This window comes from Carassius auratus, chromosome 16 (genome assembly GCF_003368295.1).
Source record: "Carassius auratus strain Wakin chromosome 16, ASM336829v1, whole genome shotgun sequence".
In the NCBI taxonomy this organism is placed as follows: Eukaryota; Metazoa; Chordata; class Actinopteri; order Cypriniformes; family Cyprinidae; genus Carassius; species Carassius auratus.
The window spans coordinates 15,112,159-15,133,941 of record NC_039258.1 but is presented as its reverse complement, the minus strand read 5'-3'; the positions used below and the strand labels follow the sequence as shown (position 1 = coordinate 15,133,941).

At 38.0% G+C, this 21,783-nt stretch overlaps 1 protein-coding gene across 1 annotated transcript; it reads left to right on the top strand.

Annotated features, from left to right (window-relative positions):
* Nucleotides 1-1,287: 1,287 nt before the first annotated feature.
* On the top strand, nt 1,288-20,573 carry LOC113116268 (juxtaposed with another zinc finger protein 1-like). The gene is made up of 5 exons (XM_026284329.1): nt 1,288-1,467; nt 12,428-12,500; nt 16,856-17,052; nt 17,581-17,750; nt 19,704-20,573. The coding sequence occupies exons 1-5, from the start codon at nt 1,353-1,355 to the stop codon at nt 19,878-19,880; spliced, it is 732 nt and encodes a 243-aa protein (XP_026140114.1). The 5' UTR covers nt 1,288-1,352; the 3' UTR covers nt 19,881-20,573.
* The last annotated feature ends 1,210 nt before the right edge of the window (nt 20,574-21,783 follow it).

The window sequence follows — 21,783 nt, the reverse complement described above, 5'->3', positions numbered from 1 at the left end:
CTCTCGTTGGTTTCGTCAAAGATTGCGACATGCCGTGTTTCCGGTGATGCATATTTTGAATGAGAAACGCGCGCCTTGAGGGAGTGGATCAGGATAGTATTTCCAGGGTTTAACAACTTAAATTATGCCATGCTCCTAACACTACTATTATATTCTGCCAGAGTGGACTGCAGCTGCAATGCATCGTCATTTGGACTACTGTGGTACTGCTCTTTGACACATCTGTAATAAATTATTATGATTAAGTTACATGTGTCTACATGTATGTGTATACATCTGTTACATTTCTCTTATAGACTGTATACTTTACACACTCACTCTTTATTGGTTGATTTGCTCTTTATTAAAATAAATAGAAAAACCAATGCAATATGTTTTTTTATTGCACAGTTACATGATGTGTGGGTTTTAAGTTTGATTTTCTATTCAGTTTAATGTACTTTATTGGCATAGATTGTGTGTACATTAAAGCATGTCACAAAATGAATAATTGTGATCTTAGTAATATACAAGGTAATAATATGAAAAATTAAAATTCCCAGACAGCATAGTGTTGGCCCAGATCTGGCCCACATCTGGCCTGCGTGAAATCCATTCTGGCCGGATCTGGGACGACACTGCTTTGCTGTCTGGGTTGGGTCTCTGGGCTATATAAGGCTCAGGAGTGGCTCAGATTTGGGGATTCTGGTTTACTTAAGGCTGAGAATTGGCACCAATAATAAAACCTGTTTTGCTGAGATTCATGTGTGGCCCATGAGTCTTTAATCCAGTTCTGGGCCACTTCCGGGCAGTCATTCTTTGCGGTACTTGGGCTGAGGGAAAAGTCATTGTGTGGCCCGGATCTGGGCCAGAAGACATTTGCTATGTGGGTATGCGTACGCATGTGTAGGCCGGCGCCAAGCGCTATTTGGCCAATAGGGTTGGCGGGATGATACAGGGCTTCAGACATTCGTCACACTGAAAGGTGTTCCCATACGGTGACGTCAACGCAGCATTGAAGTGACCTATGAAAGGGAACATTAGTTAATGCATTTCACGGTCAACTTCCTGTTTGATGCCTGCCCCACCCACCTATATGATGTCACACCAGGGCATAGCTAGGGCTCAGCAAATAAGTTTTTATTTCCACTCATTAGGTAAGAAAATAAATTCTGTATAGTTATACTGTGCAATTTGACATTATTTCCCAATCACAATACAGTATTACGCGCTGGGTCCTCCTCTCTTTCCCTCCCGTGCTGCGCTGCTCCAGCTGCTGCCTCCGCTGTCTGTCTGATGACGGTGCGTGCGTGCGCGCGCGCTATCTCCTTTCCGCTCGAGCCGTGCTGCTGCTCCTCAATGTAGCAAAGACCATGACAGGCATCGCCGCTGCCTCCTTCTTCTCCAACATTTGCCAGTTCGGGGGCTGCGGGCTGCACTTCGAGTCGCTGGCCGAGCTCATCGTGCACATCGAGGGCAATCACATCGGTAAGTGCGCTCGCGGTAGCACACTTGTGCCGCTGCAGCTCGCGCTCCACTTCCTGCATCGCAGCGGCGCTGTTGCTAGGTATGAAGTGATGGGACTTCGGTGAGTTTTGCTCGATTACGGGACGATTTTAGGTGTCGATAGCACAAAATATGAACACGTTCGGGCGTCGTTAAACCGCTTCAAACTAATATAACGTTATCTTCTGAACGCGTAAACACAAGCGTTAGTGCTACAGTGGGAATGTTATTTTCTGCGCAAGGCCCGCAGACGCGGAGCTTCGTGGAGATGTGTCAATCTCACCATCTCAGAGCAGTTTATAAACACGAAATGCAGGAATTATAAGGATTAAATTCCATACAAAAGTGATTAAATGCTTGTTAACTAATGCAGCATAAGAGCTTCCTTAGTATGGTTGAAGGTAACGGTTACGTGTGGATGGCCATTATGCGTCATAATAATAAGCAATGGTCATGCCAGAAATGCATTATTAAGCTAAACGACTAAATGCACAAAAGCACTGGGATCAGATGACTATGCAAGTAGGTGTTCACTTACTGAATCATGAGTAGGCCTATGGTTTGTATGCATTAATCCACTATTACACAATGTCCTGTATGAAATATGACACTATGGTGGCTTGAATTTCAGAGCCATTAGATCTCAAATGTCTTATCACAAAGATATCAAAGTTTTCTTGGAATAAAAAAAAAAGTAGTCGTTTTAAAGGATAAAATAAGTCACATTGTAAGATACAATACTACAACTACTACTAATAATAATAATGAGAAATAAAGATTTATGTAACACCACTGTAAGATACACACTTGAAATTATGAGACATAAAATTGCAATTAGAAAAACAAAGTCACAGTTACATGAAATATTTACATTACGAGATAAAAGTTTGTAATCAAAAGATAGTCATGCTATAGGAAATAGTAAAATGTATAAGAAATAAAGTTGCAGTAAAGTGAGATATAAAGTTGCAGTTATTAAATACATTTCCCCAGGATTATTTAAGTTGAAAGTTCAAAATAACTGCATTTATTTGAAATATAATTTTTTGTAACTTTATAAAAGTCACTTTTAGTCAATTTAATGCATCCTTAATGAATAAAAGTATTATATACCTGAATGGTACTTTGTATAGAAATCAAATAAAGAGGTCACAATTTCACAATTTAAGCAATAAATTGTCTTCTATAATGTACTGTGTTATATCATAAATCCATTTCCAAGCAAAAAACAAAAACAAACAACAATTGTTTTACTGCTGAGTTCTTGTCTCCTACACTGTCTTGCACTCGTATCTTTGATCACAGGTGGTTAAATTAAGGCACATTTTTACCTTACTTCGTAGTGGTTTGTATAAGTGCAGATGTAGGTCATAAGGTTGCACTGGTGCCTGTCAGGGTCTGATTTGCTGTCATTCTGGAGCAGGGATCGCACTGGGGTCAGGAATCCTTATGAGTCCCAGCCTGCAGATCTTATATCCAGTAGAACAGATGCATAGGGTCAATGCCCTTTATAGCCTGTATTGTTCCACTGAATCACTATTAGTGTTAAGGCTATGTTAATGTAGAAATAAATGTATGGATGTGTTCTTGTAAATGTGTAATAAATTAAATGTGTTGTTACAGTTTTGCAAATCAATAGTGCTTTCTTGTTTTTTTCTGGCTGTTGGACACAGAAACGTAGCAAAAGTTGACAACACAAGATGACAGAGAAGTCCAAAAATGTAAGCATAGCATGAGACTGAATGCAGGTTTACTTTGAGCACAGCTGAAAAAGTATGTTACATACCTATCTGTCATAATCAAAATGCTCTCGTGATATCTTTTTCATTACGGCCACTGATTCGGTCTCTATAGTGCTGATGGATATCTCAGTCAATGGGGGCTGGATCTGGACTCTGCTGATGTAATTTAACACCGTTGGACTACATATCCAATATATACTCTGGCAAGAGCCTGCATGGAGTGAATTTGTAAGAAGAAACCTGATTTCTAGAGACAAAGCAAAATTCAAATTAGACATTTTACATGTAGGTCATAAAGATCATACTGAAGATACAGTGAGGGTAAATTTTGCATACTAAACATTGCATAATCTTTTAAATCATCTGCAGCTGACCTAGTTCTTAAGACAAAAGTGTGCAGTTGCACAAATTATATTCACCTTTACACTTCTATATATTATTTTTATTGCATCTACTAGGCCCAATCAGTGATTTGGGTTCATGCACCCTATGATCAGTTGTGTGGTATTATTCTGAAGTGGAATCACAAAGTGAGTGGATGTTTTACCTAGAGATCGGAGCTGTTTCTAGGCATAGACAGCCTAGGTGGTTGCCTAAGGTGCCACCAGCTGGTAAGTGCCCCAACATTCCTGTTAATTTTAAAGTTGCAGTATGTAATATGACAGCTAGCGATTAAAAAAAGAGTACTGCAGTCCACATTCAAAATATATGAGAGTGGTTTCTCCTGCCCCCTTCTACTCAAACTTTACACCTGCACGAGTTGCCAGATTGAGGACACTCAACAGGAATGAGCGGAATTGACAATGGAAGGCAATGAGCGTTGCACTGAAAGTTGATTTATCTGCATTTTAATGTCTCTGTTCATAGAGCTTTTTAGATGGATGCCGACATTTTTTAGTTTGGGTATAATCTGCGATCTTCCCACAAAGATATTAGCCCCTTTCACACATTAAGTCTTTACTGGTAAATAGGGCTGCATGATTAATTGAACGCCATTAATCGCGATTGTCATGCACATTTTGTCAAAAGCCAGTTCTGTGATTAGTAGTAAATCTCTATCATCTGCTTTCAGGTGGAGCAGCATTTACTACAAAGAGCCTTAGTTCTCTGACAAGCTATGCAAAATCGCATTCTTAAATCGCAGATGATATAATTTTAGGATTATGAAATCGTTTGCGATAATGACATCTGATTCTTTCAGGTGGTACGTGAAAATACCACATCTAATAACGTTTTTACTCCAAAATCACTTCATAACGCCAGTCAAATGTTTGAAATAATTCCTTCTGTGAGATGATGTGGCTTCTTACAGAGAATAATTAAGGCACACCATATTGGATTGTATTCTAATCATTGATAAAGGCTATGTCAATTAGCATTTAATTACAGATATACTTTATTATGTTGAAAATTATAATAATAAGAACACAGTTAAACCATATATCACCGTGGTCACATTGAATCAATAAAAGCAGTTAAATCTGTTTATTTAGCTGCAGCAATATTCATTTCCTGGGTTTCTTCTTTGGGACAAATTTGGATTTTCAGCGAGAGAGTGCCCTCTGGCCTTTGGATGGAGATTTACTGCTGATCAAAGAACTGTCCTTCACTGAAAGATATGCATGACAATCACAGCTTCTGTCTAATCACGATTTATTGCCTTTGCAATTTAATTTGCAGCCCTACTGGAAAATTACCGGTGGATTACCATTAAGAGATCATTTGTGAACTGGATTCTTTTAAAAATACCTGTAAATTCGCTCTGGCAATTTACCGGTATGAGAAGTTGTAACATTACCAGTAATGTGCTCTCTGTGAACGCGAAACGAGATTACCGGCATGAGAAGTTACAAGTAGGCCTGTCGCGATAGTTGATAAATCAATTAATCGCACGATAAAAAAAATACAGCTCGTAAATTTTTTTGGCCACGATAATTTATTTTTTCAATTTTAATAAAAAAAAAAAAAATGTACATGTCATGATGTGGGGTTAGTCTGGAGCGCAGCCTGTGGACACCCCGTGGTAGAAAACACCGTCTCCGATGGCACAGATGTCCCGGGAATAAAGAGATAACGTCTCGCTAGAGAGACCAGCTTTGGGAAGCGCCTTTCATTTGCTTGTGGATGTTTGCGTCTCAAGTGATACAGCACTTGCACTACTGCTTTATTTTAATACCTCATAGCATATTTTGCAAGTAACTTTGTTGCCCTTTCTCTCGAAATGGGCCTACTTTTCGCTCGCTTCGTTTGGCTTGCTCAGCTAAATATGTCTGTAGGCGTGTAGTTGCGTGTGTCAACGCGCCCAGTGAGTTCACACACACACACACACACGCGTGCGCCCTTCTGTGCTCGGGCAGTTGCGCTCCTGAGGCGTCCGTCGTTGCTAAGCATCCATCTGCTGCGATCTCCGTTACAACAAGGACATTTCAGTAATGGATTTCCACCACCGTGGATTTCCACCACCAAAAACCCTTGCTGTAACTCTGCTACAAGATTTATTCTCGAAGCTGATTGAGTTGGTTCTTTTCACATGACCTGGTGCGCTTGCGTCATTCTGAAAAGCTGAGATGTTTTTTAACTGTAGGGGGATGTCATGGCCTAGTGGTTAGAGAGTTTGACTCCTAATCTTAAAGTTCTGGGTTCTAGTCTCAGGTCCCCTTGAGCAAGGCACCTAAACCCCAACTGCTCCATGGGCGCCGCAACATAATTGTCTGCCCACTGCTCCGTGCGTACGTACGTACTTTGGATGGGTTAAATGCAGAGTGCAAATTCTGAGTATGGGTCACCATACTTGGCTGTATGTCACGTCATTTTCACTTTCCATTTGAAGTCATCTTAAATGATGTCTCTGGCCCAAAAGCAGCTGCATAAATGTGGACATCTTACAAAAAAATGAGAACATCAACAAACATCCATATTAACAAATGATGACATTTAATTTGTATTTGATGTATTAATGTATTCATGGTGCATTTCGGTAATTTTATAGCAATTTACTGGTATTACTGTGTGAAAGCAGCTATTGTTTGAAGTCAGCAAGGCAACAAGTTAGCTGTATAAGCTTTCAGATGCAGCCGGTAAATTTTGGCTTAAGTTTATCTAGCAGTTATTTATTTGAATAGGAATTTATACTGACACCTGTTGGCCTGGAGGAATGAAGTTTCTTCATTAACTTATAACTGACAATTCATACTATTAGTAGTATAGTAACTGTACATTTTATGACACAGCTGGTATTGTGATGTCAACATGGCAGCTCCCGTGAGGGGCGATGTAGAGAGAGAGAAAACAAGATTTGATAGAAAACTGATGCATGTGAATGGACAAAATGTTTACGATATTTCCCAAAAGTGTTCACTCCTTTGAGTGTAAAGCTTTTTTAACTAGCAAAAAATTACTGCTTAGCCCTTTTAAATTCCACTATGGCTGTTTTGCATTTGTGTGTGTGTATGTGTGCTGTGGTATTGCTGTGGCTAAATGTTTGAGAGCAGGCTATACAAAATTGCCACAATGGCAACACACAAGAGCCCCACTCAAACCAAATAAAATGACCTAGAAAAACATTGCCGTTCCACTCAGCACTCTTAAACCTGTCATTCTGAAAACTGATAGCCTTAGGCTGCCTGCCTTTGTTTAGCTTATTTTCACCATAGGATTTATGTACCAGGTTAAATTGCCCTCAGGACCATCATGTTTACATCTAAACTAAATGTGTCAACACTTTGTGGTGGCCCATTCTCTGATTGGATGAGATGGAGGTTGATCAATTCCAGGCAGCTGACCTGAGCAGAGATTGTTTTAATCGCTCTTCTGCTCTCTGATCGCACATCTCGCATGTGTCCGGGGTGTTACCTAAAGGAGAGTTTGGCTAAAGTGACTTATTGCGCAGTAATGAGGCAATTAGTGTCCCATGGAACCCCTCCCTAACCCACAGCCCTGCTCCTGGCGAGGTGTGAAATCTGGCATGGCCCCACATAGGCCTGGAGCAAGCCTAATTACAAAGTGGGATGGGTGATTTTGGCCTCTCTTCCTCTTCATCTGGGGACCTGCTGCTAAAAACATTCTTTGCTTTAATTAACGGCTGGCTAAACAAAGCTCACATTCTACCGGGTGAGGTGGGTTCATTGACAGATGCTCCTGTGACCAATAGGGGGCGATGGCATGCTACCAGAACAGAGATTTGCGAGGTCGGGTGGAGAAATGTTACCGATAGGCCTCATTGCTTACAACAAATGAGCTTGTGAAGTTTTAAGGTTGTAATATTTTATCACCTTGAATTTTCCTCCGTCTTCAAGCAAATTCGAGCTTGTGGTTAAAACGCTCTCTAGGGTTTGATTGTTATATGTATTACGATGGCAACAATGTAAATACAAGGAAAGAGGGTGTGTCTGAACCTTTTACTGTTTGTACTTCAGCCGTGTGGGTTCTGTAAGCAACCAAAAGATCCCTCCGAGACTCTCGCTGGATGTGACAATTTATGCGATGCTTTTTCGACTTCCAGCTCTTAAAATTGTGAATTTAAAACTGGCAGGTCGCGGCCTCCGAGGGTTTCACATTAAAAGTGTTAATATGACGTTGAGATGATTTAGGGAGGTGAATGGGTTACAGCGTACAGAATTATTCTAGTTGCAACTACAGTGTTTAGCTAGCTTAAATCCTCCTGGTGTTTGGAGACTGTCATAAAAAATACAGTTTACGCCATGTGCTGAAAAAAAGCATGTGCTTTGTTTTATTATTATTTATTCTGTTTTTAAAAATATGTGTTTTTTTTTTTTATTTATCTCCACCGTTTTGGATAGAGGTCCAGTTTTTATTTTATATTTTTTGATTTTTTGATCATTCATATTTTGTTCTATTTGTAGTTATTTTAGTACTTTGTTAAACATGAAAATACAAGTTTTTCCTTATTTTAAGTTCATATTTATTTTTAATGGTTTTAGTTAACTGTAATAACCCTGCAGAGGTCCTCTGCTTTCAAGATGCCAGCTCCACAGGCCTCTGAACAATGAACCTCTGAGCTTCACCACATTGAGGGCTCCTGCAATGGCATGGAAAAAAAAATTCAACGGAAATAATAAATTTGAGCATTGACTGGTGCCCCCAGAGCTGCACCTGGTGGACCTAATTACCTCAAACCAACACCCCGTTCCCTCCCAGCCCTCCATCCAAACCCAGTGTAGGCCAGCTAATGACAGGAAGAGCTGATATTACCTGGATTACTCGTGGCAGGGGGCTGCCACTGATTTAGAACGTGTGTGTCTGTGTGTTTTGGATGTGTGTGTTGTGATGTTCACTTGTACAAGACCACCCATGCTCAAAGGAGCAGCTAAATGTTGTATCTTCTGAATGACAAGAGGTTACATAGCAGCAGCTACTAGTGCGGTTTGGATCCTGGAGTGTTTTTGCTGATGTAATCCAGCGTGACTTCTTTCTCCACAGTTTTTTGAAGGGAATAATGATCCTCTTTTAGCCACATAGGATGCGACCACTCTGCCTGGTGTAAATATATAACAATATCAAAAACATGGTTTCCCATAATGCTTTGAGTAGGTGGAGTTTCCTTTACCCTAATGTGTCTGGTACAGTAGAATGAGGATTGTGGGTGGGGAACAAACAGTGCGTGTGTAGAGAATACAGTAATGACTAGATCTCCAGCTGGGCTGAAAAATGCAGCCAGTGCAAGACAACACAAAGACACATTCACACAACTACACAATCAATAGCAGTGTGGATCTGAAAGGTGTTATCAGTTTCATACACTAAATCACACAGGATGCATGATATATTGGTACATTATAAATTCTCCACTGGGATTTTTCAATTTATGTGTCAATATTGAAAATGTTATTATGCATGCTTATTATTTTTGCGTTTAATGTCATCTAACATTTATTCACATGATAAAACTGTTAATCTCATGCAAAACCCAAACTAAAAATCCATATTACTACTGAAAAGTTTTTGAAATGGTTTGTTTATTTTTGTTGCTGTTTAAACAAAATGGTATAAAATTGCAATGGTTTCAGTTATCTGCCAAAACATGCAAATAATTATCCCTGCATTATCATCAAGGAGAATTTTAATATATTTTTGCATCAATAAATCATACTACTTGTCATGTTCAAAATGCATATTTTGCTGGTAATCTTTAGAATTTTTTAATAGTTGTAAAAGTAGTGGTTTTAATAGTTTAATAGCCAGTACCAATATCTAGAGAGCAAGTTGACCAAAATGACCGTAATATAATATTGATATGCAGATACATATGTAATACAGTATATTTTCAAACTTGTTGGACTTTCTTACTTCAGCAAAAACATACATTTTTAAACAAACATTTTTTTTTCGTCAATGGTAACCAAAATGTCTTGATTATCAACATTCTTCAGAATATCTTCTATGTTCCACAGAAGAAAGTAATTAAAACATGTTTGAATTGATATGATGATTATTAAAGGATTAGCCGACTTTTCATTTATGAGTGAACTATCTCTTTAATTCACTAAAATGTAAAAAAAACTTTTTTGAAATTTAAACAAAGATAATGCAGATAATTGTTAGCGTAATTGATCTAACCAATCACCTATATCTGTCTGTTATTAGGATATTCTGCTTACCCTTTCTTTTATCTCTTCAAACTGAAAGTCTTATAATGTGAAATAATCTGCATGTGTGTGTGTGTGTGTGTGTGTGTGTGTGTGTGTGTGTGTGAGAGAGAGAGAGAGAGAGAGAGAGAGAGAGAGAGACCACCATGGTAGACCACCTGTTTGTGTACTTGTGGACCACCTCTCCCTGTAATGGGGTCCTGGTAGGCAGCAGCTCTGGGGCCCATTAGTGACTTCAGGCCCTAAGGAGCCCGGGCAATTCTGTGTGTGATTTACGGAGTGTGTGGATTGATCCATGTGTGTGTGACTATATGCAGCTCTTCTTCTGGGGCTTTTCCCTTGCACGGGTCAAATGCACACATACAAAACTCCTTTTTCTTGGCAAAGGAACAGTGTGGTGCCTAATGCATCTTTTGTGTGTATGTGTTTGGCAGAAAGGTGTGGGGTCTTTCTCGCAGTAGTTAAATCAATGCTAATGAAACACTTTAACTGAGGTGCAGGCCGAGCTGAAAGCTTTAAACAATAAACCGACACGGAACGACACGCCTGCATCCTACCTGCCCTTCAGGAAGCCCAGCGTTCAAATGGCAACTGAAACCAACCCCATAATGGTTCATATAACAACATTGTCTCTAAAAAAATCTGTGCAATCTAATTGGAACAATGTCATTTGTACCTTTTCATATAATCTGCTTATGCCTCAGTGATGGTTATGTTTAGGGATGGACCTTTCTGCTTACTTTAAAAAAAAAAAACGTATGTTTTTGAATGTTTCACATTGAACAAATTAAGACACAATTGCTAAATGAAGTTACGTTTTTCCAATGTCATCACGATTCAGTCTCATGAAAAAACATACTTTTAAATTATTATTTGTGCGGTAAAAAAAAAATATTTTACCATAATGGTCAACCCCTAAACCTGTACGTCAGTGGGCGTGAACGGGAACTACACCTTAGTGCAAATTTCGCTAGTTCCAACATTTGATGAACTGCAAATCTGTATCATGCATCCAGATGTGTGATCAGTAGAAGACTGATTAGTCTTCCATAACGCTGTATTTCTGTTATTCTATAAGCGTCACCTACTGTCAGAGACTGAAACTACATGTTCATTCAGCCCCACCTTTATTTCCGCATTGGTCTGAACGGCAAAATGTAAAATAGTTAGGAATTGCCTGTTTGGCGTCGCCATGGTGTAACAACCAGGTGGCAGCATCTGCATGCCTGCGTAATTACAAGGTGGCCGAGCCGGAGTGAGTGTGTGATGATGCCTCGCTGGCCAGAATCACAGTTCTGACACGTGGAGTGACACGTGGTTTCGGAGAGCTGAGACAAATGTGTTTCAGGTTAAATGGGGCAGAAAGAAATGTGTTTACTCACAGCAGAGGCATAGAGATGCATCACAGGGGGGTGCAGAAGGGAGGCTCATTAGATGAAACTGTGTTTTGGCATTGCCCGTGTTAATGGTGTTGGAGAATGCCCGGAGAGACAGGCATCTGAAAACTATTACCCTGGCATAGCTGCTGGTATGCGGGCAACGCCAACCACAGAAGGGACGTTACAGTTTCTGGGACATTAAGCAGATTTTTGCGCTTTCAGGCAATGAGATGCTGTTTAGAGACATTTTAGCTAGTTTGTGTTCGAATAGATTCTAAAATAACAGCAAGTGAACAAACTAACTCAACCTTGAATGATTATGTCTGTAATTTAGGAAAAAAGTGTGTGTGTGTGTGTGTGTGTGTGTGTGTGTGTGTGTGTGTATATATATATATATATACATATTTTAAATGTATGTATATCTACATTCGCCACAAGGTGGCAGCGTAGTCCACAGTGGTGCAGCTTAGTGACAGCATTGACCACATAGAGACAGAGGCAGTTTTGACAGAACAGCCCCAAAACAGATATCTTTATTTTTGAAGTCGACTCTTTAATATGCACAACTAAAAACCAGACATAAAACCATCTTTGCCCTGGCGTGCGGGCATTGGATCCAGTTGGAGGGTGATCTGGGTGGCCCTGCTTAGAAAATGAGCACATCTGGGAGGAATGGCAGAGAGCTCGTTCAGTGTGGTGTGGTGTGACACTAACCAAATGGCTGTCTCAAGTTTTACCAAACAGCTATTGGATACGCTCTTCATAGCCCAGTCCGATCTCTCTCCCATGCAGAAGTGCGGATTTATTCTGCCACTAAGTAGAGTTTAATGAAAAAAAACATGATTAATGGAGTTAATTGCCATCTGCAAGTGATTGTGGATTTGTTGTGTGGCAGAATCTAGTATTGAGTTTGAAAGTCAATGACTTTAACAATAAAGTAATTGCTTCACTCTGGCAATGACACGTAAGCTTCCACAAACTCACTGATTCTAATGCCACTAAATGACTTTCTGGGGTGACACAGTTTTAAACAGGTAAACAACACTGCTGTCAACCAGAGAGTTTTAGCTATATATTCTTTTTGTGTATGTTGTTTAGAGTTTATTGTTATACTACAGAAACCCTTAAAGCCTCAAAGTGCTCTTGGTTGTTCTTTTGTGGTATGTTGTGGTGTCTTTGTCAGTCAGTGAATTATTCATCTCTCTGTTTTGTTTAGATACAGATCCTCGCGTGTTGGAGAAACAGGAACTGCAGCAGCCCACATATGTCGCCCTCAGCTACGTTAACAGGTACATGAGTCATGAGATAATTTTTCACACCATAAAATCTAATTATGATTTTTGATTTTGTGGTATTATTTACAAATGTTTTTATTTATTGTATAGAGAGAGAGAGAGAGAGATCTATGTCATCAATATGTTTGTGAATGTACTGTGTATTGTTTATTTATTTTATGAATAAAAATCATTGTATATTCTACAGCATTTACTAAAAAAAATATATATAATATGAATTTAACACTCCTTTTTACTGTTAAGCGTCAAAGAAGGTGTGCTTTTTGGTAGATGTCAAATTAAAAAAAATTTGTTTTCTTTATTGTCCACAATGTAAACTGCTTTTGGCTTTTCACCACCATGTATTAAAAACAAAATGCAAACATACAGATAAAACATAACAATAAGGCATGGTAAACATTAAAGGGATAGTTCACCAAAAATGACAATTCTGTCATCGTTTATTCACCCTCAGATTGTTTCATACCTGTGAGTTTCTTTCTTATGCTTTTTTGAAGAATGTGTGTAACCAATGTGCGTTTCTGGTCCCCGTTGACATCCATAGTATTTTTTTCACATAAGTCTGAAGTAATTAATTTATGTAAAGGGGTGCAGATCTAGTGGTGATTTTGTAGGCAAACATTGATTCCTTGAATTTTAATGGGAGCAGCTATTGGTAGCCAGTGCAAATTGATAACCAGAGGTGTGACGTGCATTTTTTTCAACTCGTTAAAAATATATCTTGCTGCCGCATTCTGGATTAATTGTAAAGGTTTGATGATAGAACTGGCTGGAAGACCTGCCAAGAGAGGATTGCAGTAGTCCAGCCTGGACAGAACAAGAGCTTGAACAAGGAGTTGTGAAGCATGTCTCGAAAGAAAAGCCTTGATCCTCTTGATGTAGAATAAAGCAAATCTGCAGGACCGGACAGTTTTAGCAATGTTGTATGAGAAAGTCAGCTGATGATCAATCATAACTCCAAGGTTAGGAGGAGTTATGGTTGATGTGTCTAACTCAATGGTGAAATTGTGATAAAACTATATATTTGATGGAACCACAAGCAGTTCTGTCTTGGCTAAGTTGAGTTGATGGGGATGGTCCTTCATCCAGCAAAAAATGTCTGTTAGACAAGCTGAGATGCGAGCAGCTATCATCGGATCATCAGGATGGAATAGAGTTGAGTGTAATCAGCATAGCAGTGGTATAAAAAGACATGTTTCTGAATGACAGAATGTAGTGATGTCATGTAGACAGAGAAGAGAAGTGGTCCAAGAACAGAGCCCTGAGGCACCCCAGTAATATATATAATAAATTACATTTAACAGCTTTTATCCAAAGTGAATTACAGTGCATTCAAGATACACATTTTTTTTTAACAGTATGTTGCAACTTCTAAGATACCTTGAAATAGAGATAAGACTCAAACCACTGGAGTGAGGTTCCTGAGATGCCCTTTTCCAGTAGGGTTGACAGGAGGATATTGTGGTTAACCATGTCAAAAGAAACTGACAGATCCAGCAAGATGAGTATTGAAGATTTGGAATCCGCTCTTGCCAGTCTAAGGGTTTCAACAACTGAGAGCAAGGCAGTTGAATGTCCACTTCTGAAATCATACTGGTTGCTGTCAAGGAGGTTGTTCTGTGTGAGAAAGGCAGAGACTTGGTTGAAAACAGCTCGTTCAAGTGTTTTTGCAATGAAAGGAAGAAAAAAAAACAGTCTTTAGTTCTCTAAATGAGATGGGTTTCTTAAAGGGTGGGTTTTTCAATCTTGAAACTCTACAAAAGAAACCAAATGACAAAAATTAATCTGAGAGCAGTCCAGTATTTTCCTTAATGGGATTCTGTAGTTTTTGGAAAATCGCTGTATGGTCAAGTCCTCCTGTACATCTTCTTAGGGATCTGGTTAGTTTATGAAGCTGTAATTTACTTCAAACCAGCACCCAAATCATTATATACACTCAATTTAACTCTGAATGTAGTTTGTGTAGGAATACTCTGAGCTAAGAGACAGAAAGCAGTTTCAGTGTTAAAAAGCTTTAATAGGCCAAATGTTGGTGGATATTTTTGTGTAACAAAGAGGAGACACTTTTGTCCATCTCTTACTGCTTTATTTGGCTTCTGCTGGTAATCTGTTAATTCCACACCAGCTTTAATAATGTCTTTGTGAGCATGTGTGCTTTATTACATACATTTACTGACAGTTTTATAATACAACAAATTATGTTGGAGTGAATGCATTTTTGTAAGGTGGCTAAGACCTCACTGAAGCAGTTTAATCATGACAGACTTATAACAGATGGTTCATTTGTATTGCAGGAACTAGTAGCAGTTTGGCATGGTATTTGAGTTATTTTAGAGAAATGGTTACAAATTACAATTGTTCAATTTGGGACATTAGTTGTACATGCACATCACTCTTGTTTGGAGAGAATTGGGGGATGTATTCACAGGACATAAATGGAGTGCAACTAATAGTAAGGAACAAAACGCAGGTGTCTTGAGACATGTTTAATAAAGTTGAACCAGCTTTAACCTACTATTTGATACATGTACACTACTAGTGGTCGACCGATGCCGATATCTTGGAAAGCAGGGGGGCCAATAGTCAATATGAAGCCGATATAATTATTATAATTTTTTATTAATATTTAAGAAACTTTAAATCATTTGAAAATGGATGAAAAAAATAAATGTGTAAAATAAACATACTTCAGATGACAAAGAATTTTTACAAATACATAAATATTTAATAAAAATATAATTAAAGGAAGTAAACACTGTAACCAACAGGGCATTCAGTATTCTGGGAAGTTTGTGGGCATCGAGAATCATATTTTTCAAATAAAGCCAGGGTAACACTCATTTTACATACAGCACACAGATAAAATTACATGAATATGACAGTGGGAAAATACATAAAGCACAGCATAATAATAAAAAAAAAGAGTTTAAAGTGTAAAGCATTCAGTTCACACGGACCGACCGTCAGGCAGAGAACACGCAATCATGATGGATAAAAATGCACACTTCACAAGATCTCACATCTGGATTCGACTAAGTTAGCAAGGTTTGTGAAATTAAATGTTTATTAGCCATTCAAAGATTTGTTTAAATGATATAAATTCGTATTTGCTTAATGCTGACGGCAAACGAGAAAGTATTATAATGTTTGCCTTTCTGTTACTAATAATATAAAAGCAATCGTTTTAATACTTTTTGTATACATTAATTCCTTTGTTTAACCGTTCTGATTATTAGGCCGACTTCTATCCCTATTAGACAGAAGTAACGACAGTGAACCTTAGGGAGAGTGTGAGCTCTGTGTACTCACTGCTCAGTCACTGCCTTTCTCAGTGGCATCAAAATAAAAGTCCCTCCTCAAACACATCGGCCTAGCAGAAAAACTTCTCGACCAATGCCAATATTTGAAAAATGCTAAATATCGGCCGATATATCGGCCTTGGCGATATATCGGTCGACCACTATACACTACCATTCAAAAGTTTTACAAGTTTTTTTTTTTATGTTGTTGAAAAAAGTAATAATATGCCAGTACGGTCTTCTCATCAATGTTGATTATGTTTATTTTTTGTGGAAACTATGAAACTTTTTTAGGATTCTTTGTGAAATAGAAAATGTAAAAAAAAAAAGCTTTTATGTGCAGTGGAAATCTTAATAACACTATTAATGTCTTAAAATCCCTACCGACTGCAAGCTTTTAAACAGGTGTACATTGATCAACACCAACAAAAAAATAATTGCCCACCTTTCCACCCCTAATACTCATATTTATATGATATATTTATCGAGAACCCAAAAAAGGTGAATGAATGTATTATTGTAATGTATTAATATATTAGTGCAAAAACATGATGATTAACCTGAGTTCTTCCAGTAGGTTGTAAATGCAAATGCACTTCATTTTGTTGCCACAGGCTTTTTTCTTCACCAGCTTATTTTCATTGCTACATTGTGCTCAGAGACTATATCTTATCAAGGTATTTTACTTTCAGCGATAGTGGACAGATAAAGGGCTGGAATTTTGTTTTGTCCCAGAAACATCAGGTAGCTTTTTGTAGTGAGTAAATTTAATCGAATGGAAAGCCTTTGTGTGCAGTCTTTATACTTTTTTGTGTTGTTGTATCCAGTAATAACATACAGCTAGAAATGTCAAGGAAATTAATTGCTCAGAAAGTGTGATGGCAAATGTACTGAAGTTTGTGTGGCTGGATTAGAGTATTTTAGTTTATGACTGTTACTTTACATGTTCGGCTTCCCAATAGGCAAAAAGTCTTTGTTTTGAGTTTGGCTATAAATTGTTGTGAATCAGTTTAAGAACTTCATCTAATAAAAGTTCACTTCCCTCTCTAGGTTTATGACAGATGCAGCACGGCGGGAGCATGAGTCTCTGAAGAAGAAAGTTCAGCCAAAGCTGTCACTCTCTCTGACGGGCAGCCTTTCACGCAACAGCGTGGCCACGCCCCCTCGCCACAACAGCGGCAACCTGACCCCGCCCGTGACTCCGCCCATCACGCCCTCTTCTTCATTCAGGAGCAGCACCCCCACAGGTACTTCTTTAGGAGCTCGCTTATTAAGTTTCCTAGAAAGATGAATTTTGGTAATAACTCTATTGGCCCTGCAGTGCATAGTGTTTGATGTTCTGTTGTTATAGATAATCCAGTAATCACATTGGGAGTTTTTTTTTCATCGCTGCAGTTTCCCATGGCCCTCTCTAGAGCAACATGTGCTCTCTCTCCCACAATTAAATGTTTTAAGGATTTTATTTGTGTGGGTTTGGAACAAAAACGAAATAGTCTCCAAATTGCTTGTATCATACTATTACTGTGCATTAACCCTTAGACCTTCTTATGCCTTCCAGATTCTTTCTCATAAAACGCAAAAACTTTGCTGGCTGGGCACAGTACTGTGAGAAAGATAACTCTACCAGTTGTCCTAAAAGCTGTTGTGTGTCTGCTGCGGTGGCTGATGGGAAATGCTGTTTTGTTGTTCTAGCGGTGTAGTGGTTAATTATCTGAAAGGTCTGATGTGTCATAACACGAGCAGTTACTGAATGATTATTTGTTCTGTACTCTCAGGCAGCGAGTATGATGAGGAGGAAGCAGAATACGAAGAGTCTGACAGCGACGAGTCGTGGACCACCGAACGTGCCATTAGCTCTGAATCCATCCTCAGTTCCATGTGCATGAACGGCGGCGATGAGAAACCGTTCGCATGTCCCGTGCCTGGCTGCAAAAAGAGATACAAGGTAAAATGACTTAGATATCTACTCTCATTTGTCTGTTTACTGTAGGTTTGTGAATAATTTTTGAAGACAGGAGAAAAACTGACGGCATAGAAAGCATGCAACACAAAAATTCCTTAAAATGAATTAAAAAAAAAAAAAAAATATATATATATATATATATATATATATATATATATATATATTTTTTTTGTATTATTATTTATTTTATTTTATTTTATTTTTTTATGGGACAGCTGACTTTTTTTCAGTGTCACAAGGTTCTTCAGAAATCATTGTAATATGCTGATTTGATGCTGAGGAGATTTTTCTTCTTACAGACCCCAAATCTATTAGCACCATTATTTAAAGCTGATTACTTTTCACTATTTCATTTCATTCACCAAAAAGCAGGTTTACAGCACACATCTGTATCCATAAACAATAGCAATCACCAGTGGCACAATCAATGCTGGGCTCTCACTGTTTAGCAGTCAGAAAGAGTTTATTAACACTAAGAGCTGGAAGCTTGACATACATTTAAAGGCATACATGCAGTCCACTGAAGGCCTGTGCGTTTTATGAGATTTTCCACTGCCATCTGGTTCTGGCTGCTGAGATAAATGATGTGCAGCCTTTGAGAGCCGCATTGAATAAGAGGGAGAGGAAATGGATGATGACAGCCACGAGGGTGTCTCTGCGTGTTCAGATGTACTGTTAGATGTGGCTCTGATTTGGGTTTATTTGGGTTCAGTGGGTGCCTGGTCTCCACTGATGTCAAGCAGCTGATGCTTTTCCTCATTATTTCACACAACACTGGATGCTTTTCATGTCTGGAATTATTAAAGTGCATTTTTACGCACAGATCGTTTTGTTTGCCTTGAAATTATTGATAAATAGGAATTTAAAACTTGTAATAAGTGAATTGTAAAATCATGTACACATTTTTTCAATGGCTGAAAGTACTTTTAATGTGTACTGTTATTACTTCCTGATTAGAAAAGTCACTTCATGATGTTTGCCATCTGAACTGTTATTACAGACAGATTGTGTAAATATAGATTTTTAGCTTATGTATTACGAGCTAAACACTCAACAAACTACTGTGGCTTAGCTAGCATTAACCAGTTAGCCTGCTAGCTTAGCCTATATGCAAATGTTACATTTGTTTTTTATTTTTAATCAAGGCTGAATACATTTGACAAAAATACAAGAAAAAAAGTATTGTGAAATGTTATTTAAATTTTATTCAAATATTTTTAATGTAATATATTTGTGTGATACAAAATTGAATTTTCAGCAGTCATTACTCCAAGCTTCAGTGTCATATGATACTTAAAAAAAAAAAAAAATTATATATGCTGTTCTCAAGAAACATTTTTGTATTATTAACAATAATTGAACAACAATAACAATAATAAAACAGTTGTACTACTTAATATCTATGTGGAAACCATAATAAAAGTTCAAAAGAACAATTATATGAAAAAAAAATGCATTTTACACCTATATATATATATACCTTATATATGTATATGTGTATATATGTGTGTGTATGTGTATGTGTGTATGTATGTATATATATATATATATATATATATATATATATATATATATATATATATATATATATATATATAGTATCATGTGACACCTCCAGGGGTTCCTATATAGGAAGGGTTAATATATAATCACTAATTATGTTATTAATATTAAATATAACCTATATAGGGAGAGAGATAGTTATTTAATATTAATACATTAAATACAGCATAAAATGGTGCCCTTTTTTTTAATAAATAAATGAAAAATATTATTATTTAATTTTCAATTTCAGTCACACTTCTTTTCGTGAACCAGTAAAAACTTTATATAAAATGAAACGAAATGCAGCAGTGATTATTTTTAGTTTTTCCTGTGTAGTCAGTTATTGTCTAACCTGAACAATGCTTCTCTTGTTTCCGCTCTTCTCTGCAGAATGTGAATGGTATTAAGTACCACGCCAAGAACGGCCACCGCAGTCAGATCCGCGTTCGGAAGCCCTTCAAGTGCCGGTGTGGTAAAAGCTACAAAAGCTCTCAGGGGCTTCGACACCACACCATCAACTTCCACCCACCCGTCTCTGCCGACATCATCCGCAAGATGCAGCAGTAGAGAGTGCCAACATCCTCCTCGACATCCCCGCACACACACACACACATCACATGTATATACACCTCCACATCCATCCACAACAGCAGCTATGGCTGTCCATTACTCCAACTCTGCCTTTGACCCATCTTGTCCTCGGTTTTTTGGAGGACATCCAAAAAAAATTTGTCTGGAGGACAGTTTGTCTACTTTTCTCTTTTAAGAGTAACTCTCCTTCACCTCCCTTTTCATTCCACTCCGCATGAGGAGGAAACTTGAATCTTTTTATATTCCTCTTCCTCAAGGAAGACTCCCAGATCCCTGTATCATTCCGTACCTCCTTGAGGAGGATTTGATTCAACCTTCTATCAAAACACTACACTTTGAATTGCATGCTTTTATTATTTCCTTTGCTTATTTGTATCCTATTAGCGTGCACAGTTTTGTATTTTTGCACATTTGCTTAATCTTTTTATTTTCCTCGTCTTTATTTTTTGATACGAGGTGCTTAGACTGACAGTATGTTTGGAAAGGTGACTCGCGTGAGTGAACCCGAGTCTCTGTGTGAGAAAAACAAAAGATAGGAAAGCTTTGAATAGTCTGAATCTTTATCTACCCTGTATAAGCAACATTCACAGCTACAGATTGTGTATATAACTATATATTCTATACATTTTAATTCTATACTTTATTCCCATATTTTATTTTGTATATTTTCAACCGTTTGAACCAGTTTTCGGTAGTGCTTTCACCATTTCCGTTAATCTCAGAAAAAGTTTGAGTTATAGCACCAAATGACTCTCAGGTGACAAATCACCAGCATTACAAAACCATGATCCTGATCTGATAGTATTTTAGAGTAGGCTGTTACACTCTTCCCAGGTCCGCTGTGGCCGGACCGTTCTAGAACTCCACAGCGATCTGGAGAAGAACCTAAAGCACTTTGTATTGACCAGCTGCCAACCTGTTCAGCTCATTTTGTATTGCCAAGTCCGTTGCGAAATTCTAAAAACTAATATGGTGCTTTGGAGGTCTCTCTTTCTGAAGTTCTTTCCTTTTTTTCTTGCTAAGGGAAATAATTAATTATTTCACTATACCTCCAGTGCGCTTGTTAGATGTGAGATTATTGAAACTGGTTGCCTTTGAATTGTGGTACACCACAGCATTCCAGTACAGTATATGTGTAGCCAAGTTATTCAGATTGTGTATCCATCCTGATTCTGGCTCGTCTCTGATGAATCCGTGTGACTTTTATACCCCTAACCGGTCACTGGCATGATGTAGAGTCACAGCCCAAAGAGATCCAAGTGTGGACACATACCTTGAATCAGAAAGGTGCTTGATTTGATTTGCTTTTGGATTGTGGGTGGTATAAATGAAGAGTCGCTAGATACTCCAGAGATGCCGGCCAGATCAGGGCCTGCCAATCACTCATGATGACATCACTGCATGGACGTTAATGTTGTTGGAATTGCAGGATCGGTTTAGATGCAACATTGGAAGAGTATTACACTGCCAGGACAGAGGGAAGTATTTGATATATTGTGTACTTGATGTATTTAGATGTGAGTGCTGTAAATTATATTTTCTTAAGTTTCTGGACAACAGTGTTCCAACATGTAATGAAGTCAGACAGCAGGGGTTGTTTTGGAACTGGTGACATTTTCTGCAACAAAACTAAAAAAATAAATAAAAAAAAGCTGCTTCATAATTGTAAACCTGATTTTAAATATCAAATTGGCCTCTGATATGTTTTTTATGCCTTTTTTTCTTCATGGTCAATTTTAGTATAAGGATAGAGGAAAGTGATATATATATATATATGTGTGTGTGTGTGTGTTTATATATGTATGCATAATATATGTATATATGTATATATACATTGTATATAGATAGATATTAGATCATGTTCTATTTTTCTTTTATG

Coding starts and splice junctions, on each gene's coding strand:
- LOC113116268 (XM_026284329.1), top strand. CDS start 1,353: ATGACAGGCATCGCCGCTGCCTCCTTCTTCTCCAACATTTGCCAGTTC. Junction 17,053..17,580: donor CAGGAGCAGCACCCCCACAG/GTACTTCTTTAG, acceptor CTGTACTCTCAG/GCAGCGAGTATGATGAGGAG. Junction 17,751..19,703: donor GCTGCAAAAAGAGATACAAG/GTAAAATGACTT, acceptor TCTTCTCTGCAG/AATGTGAATGGTATTAAGTA.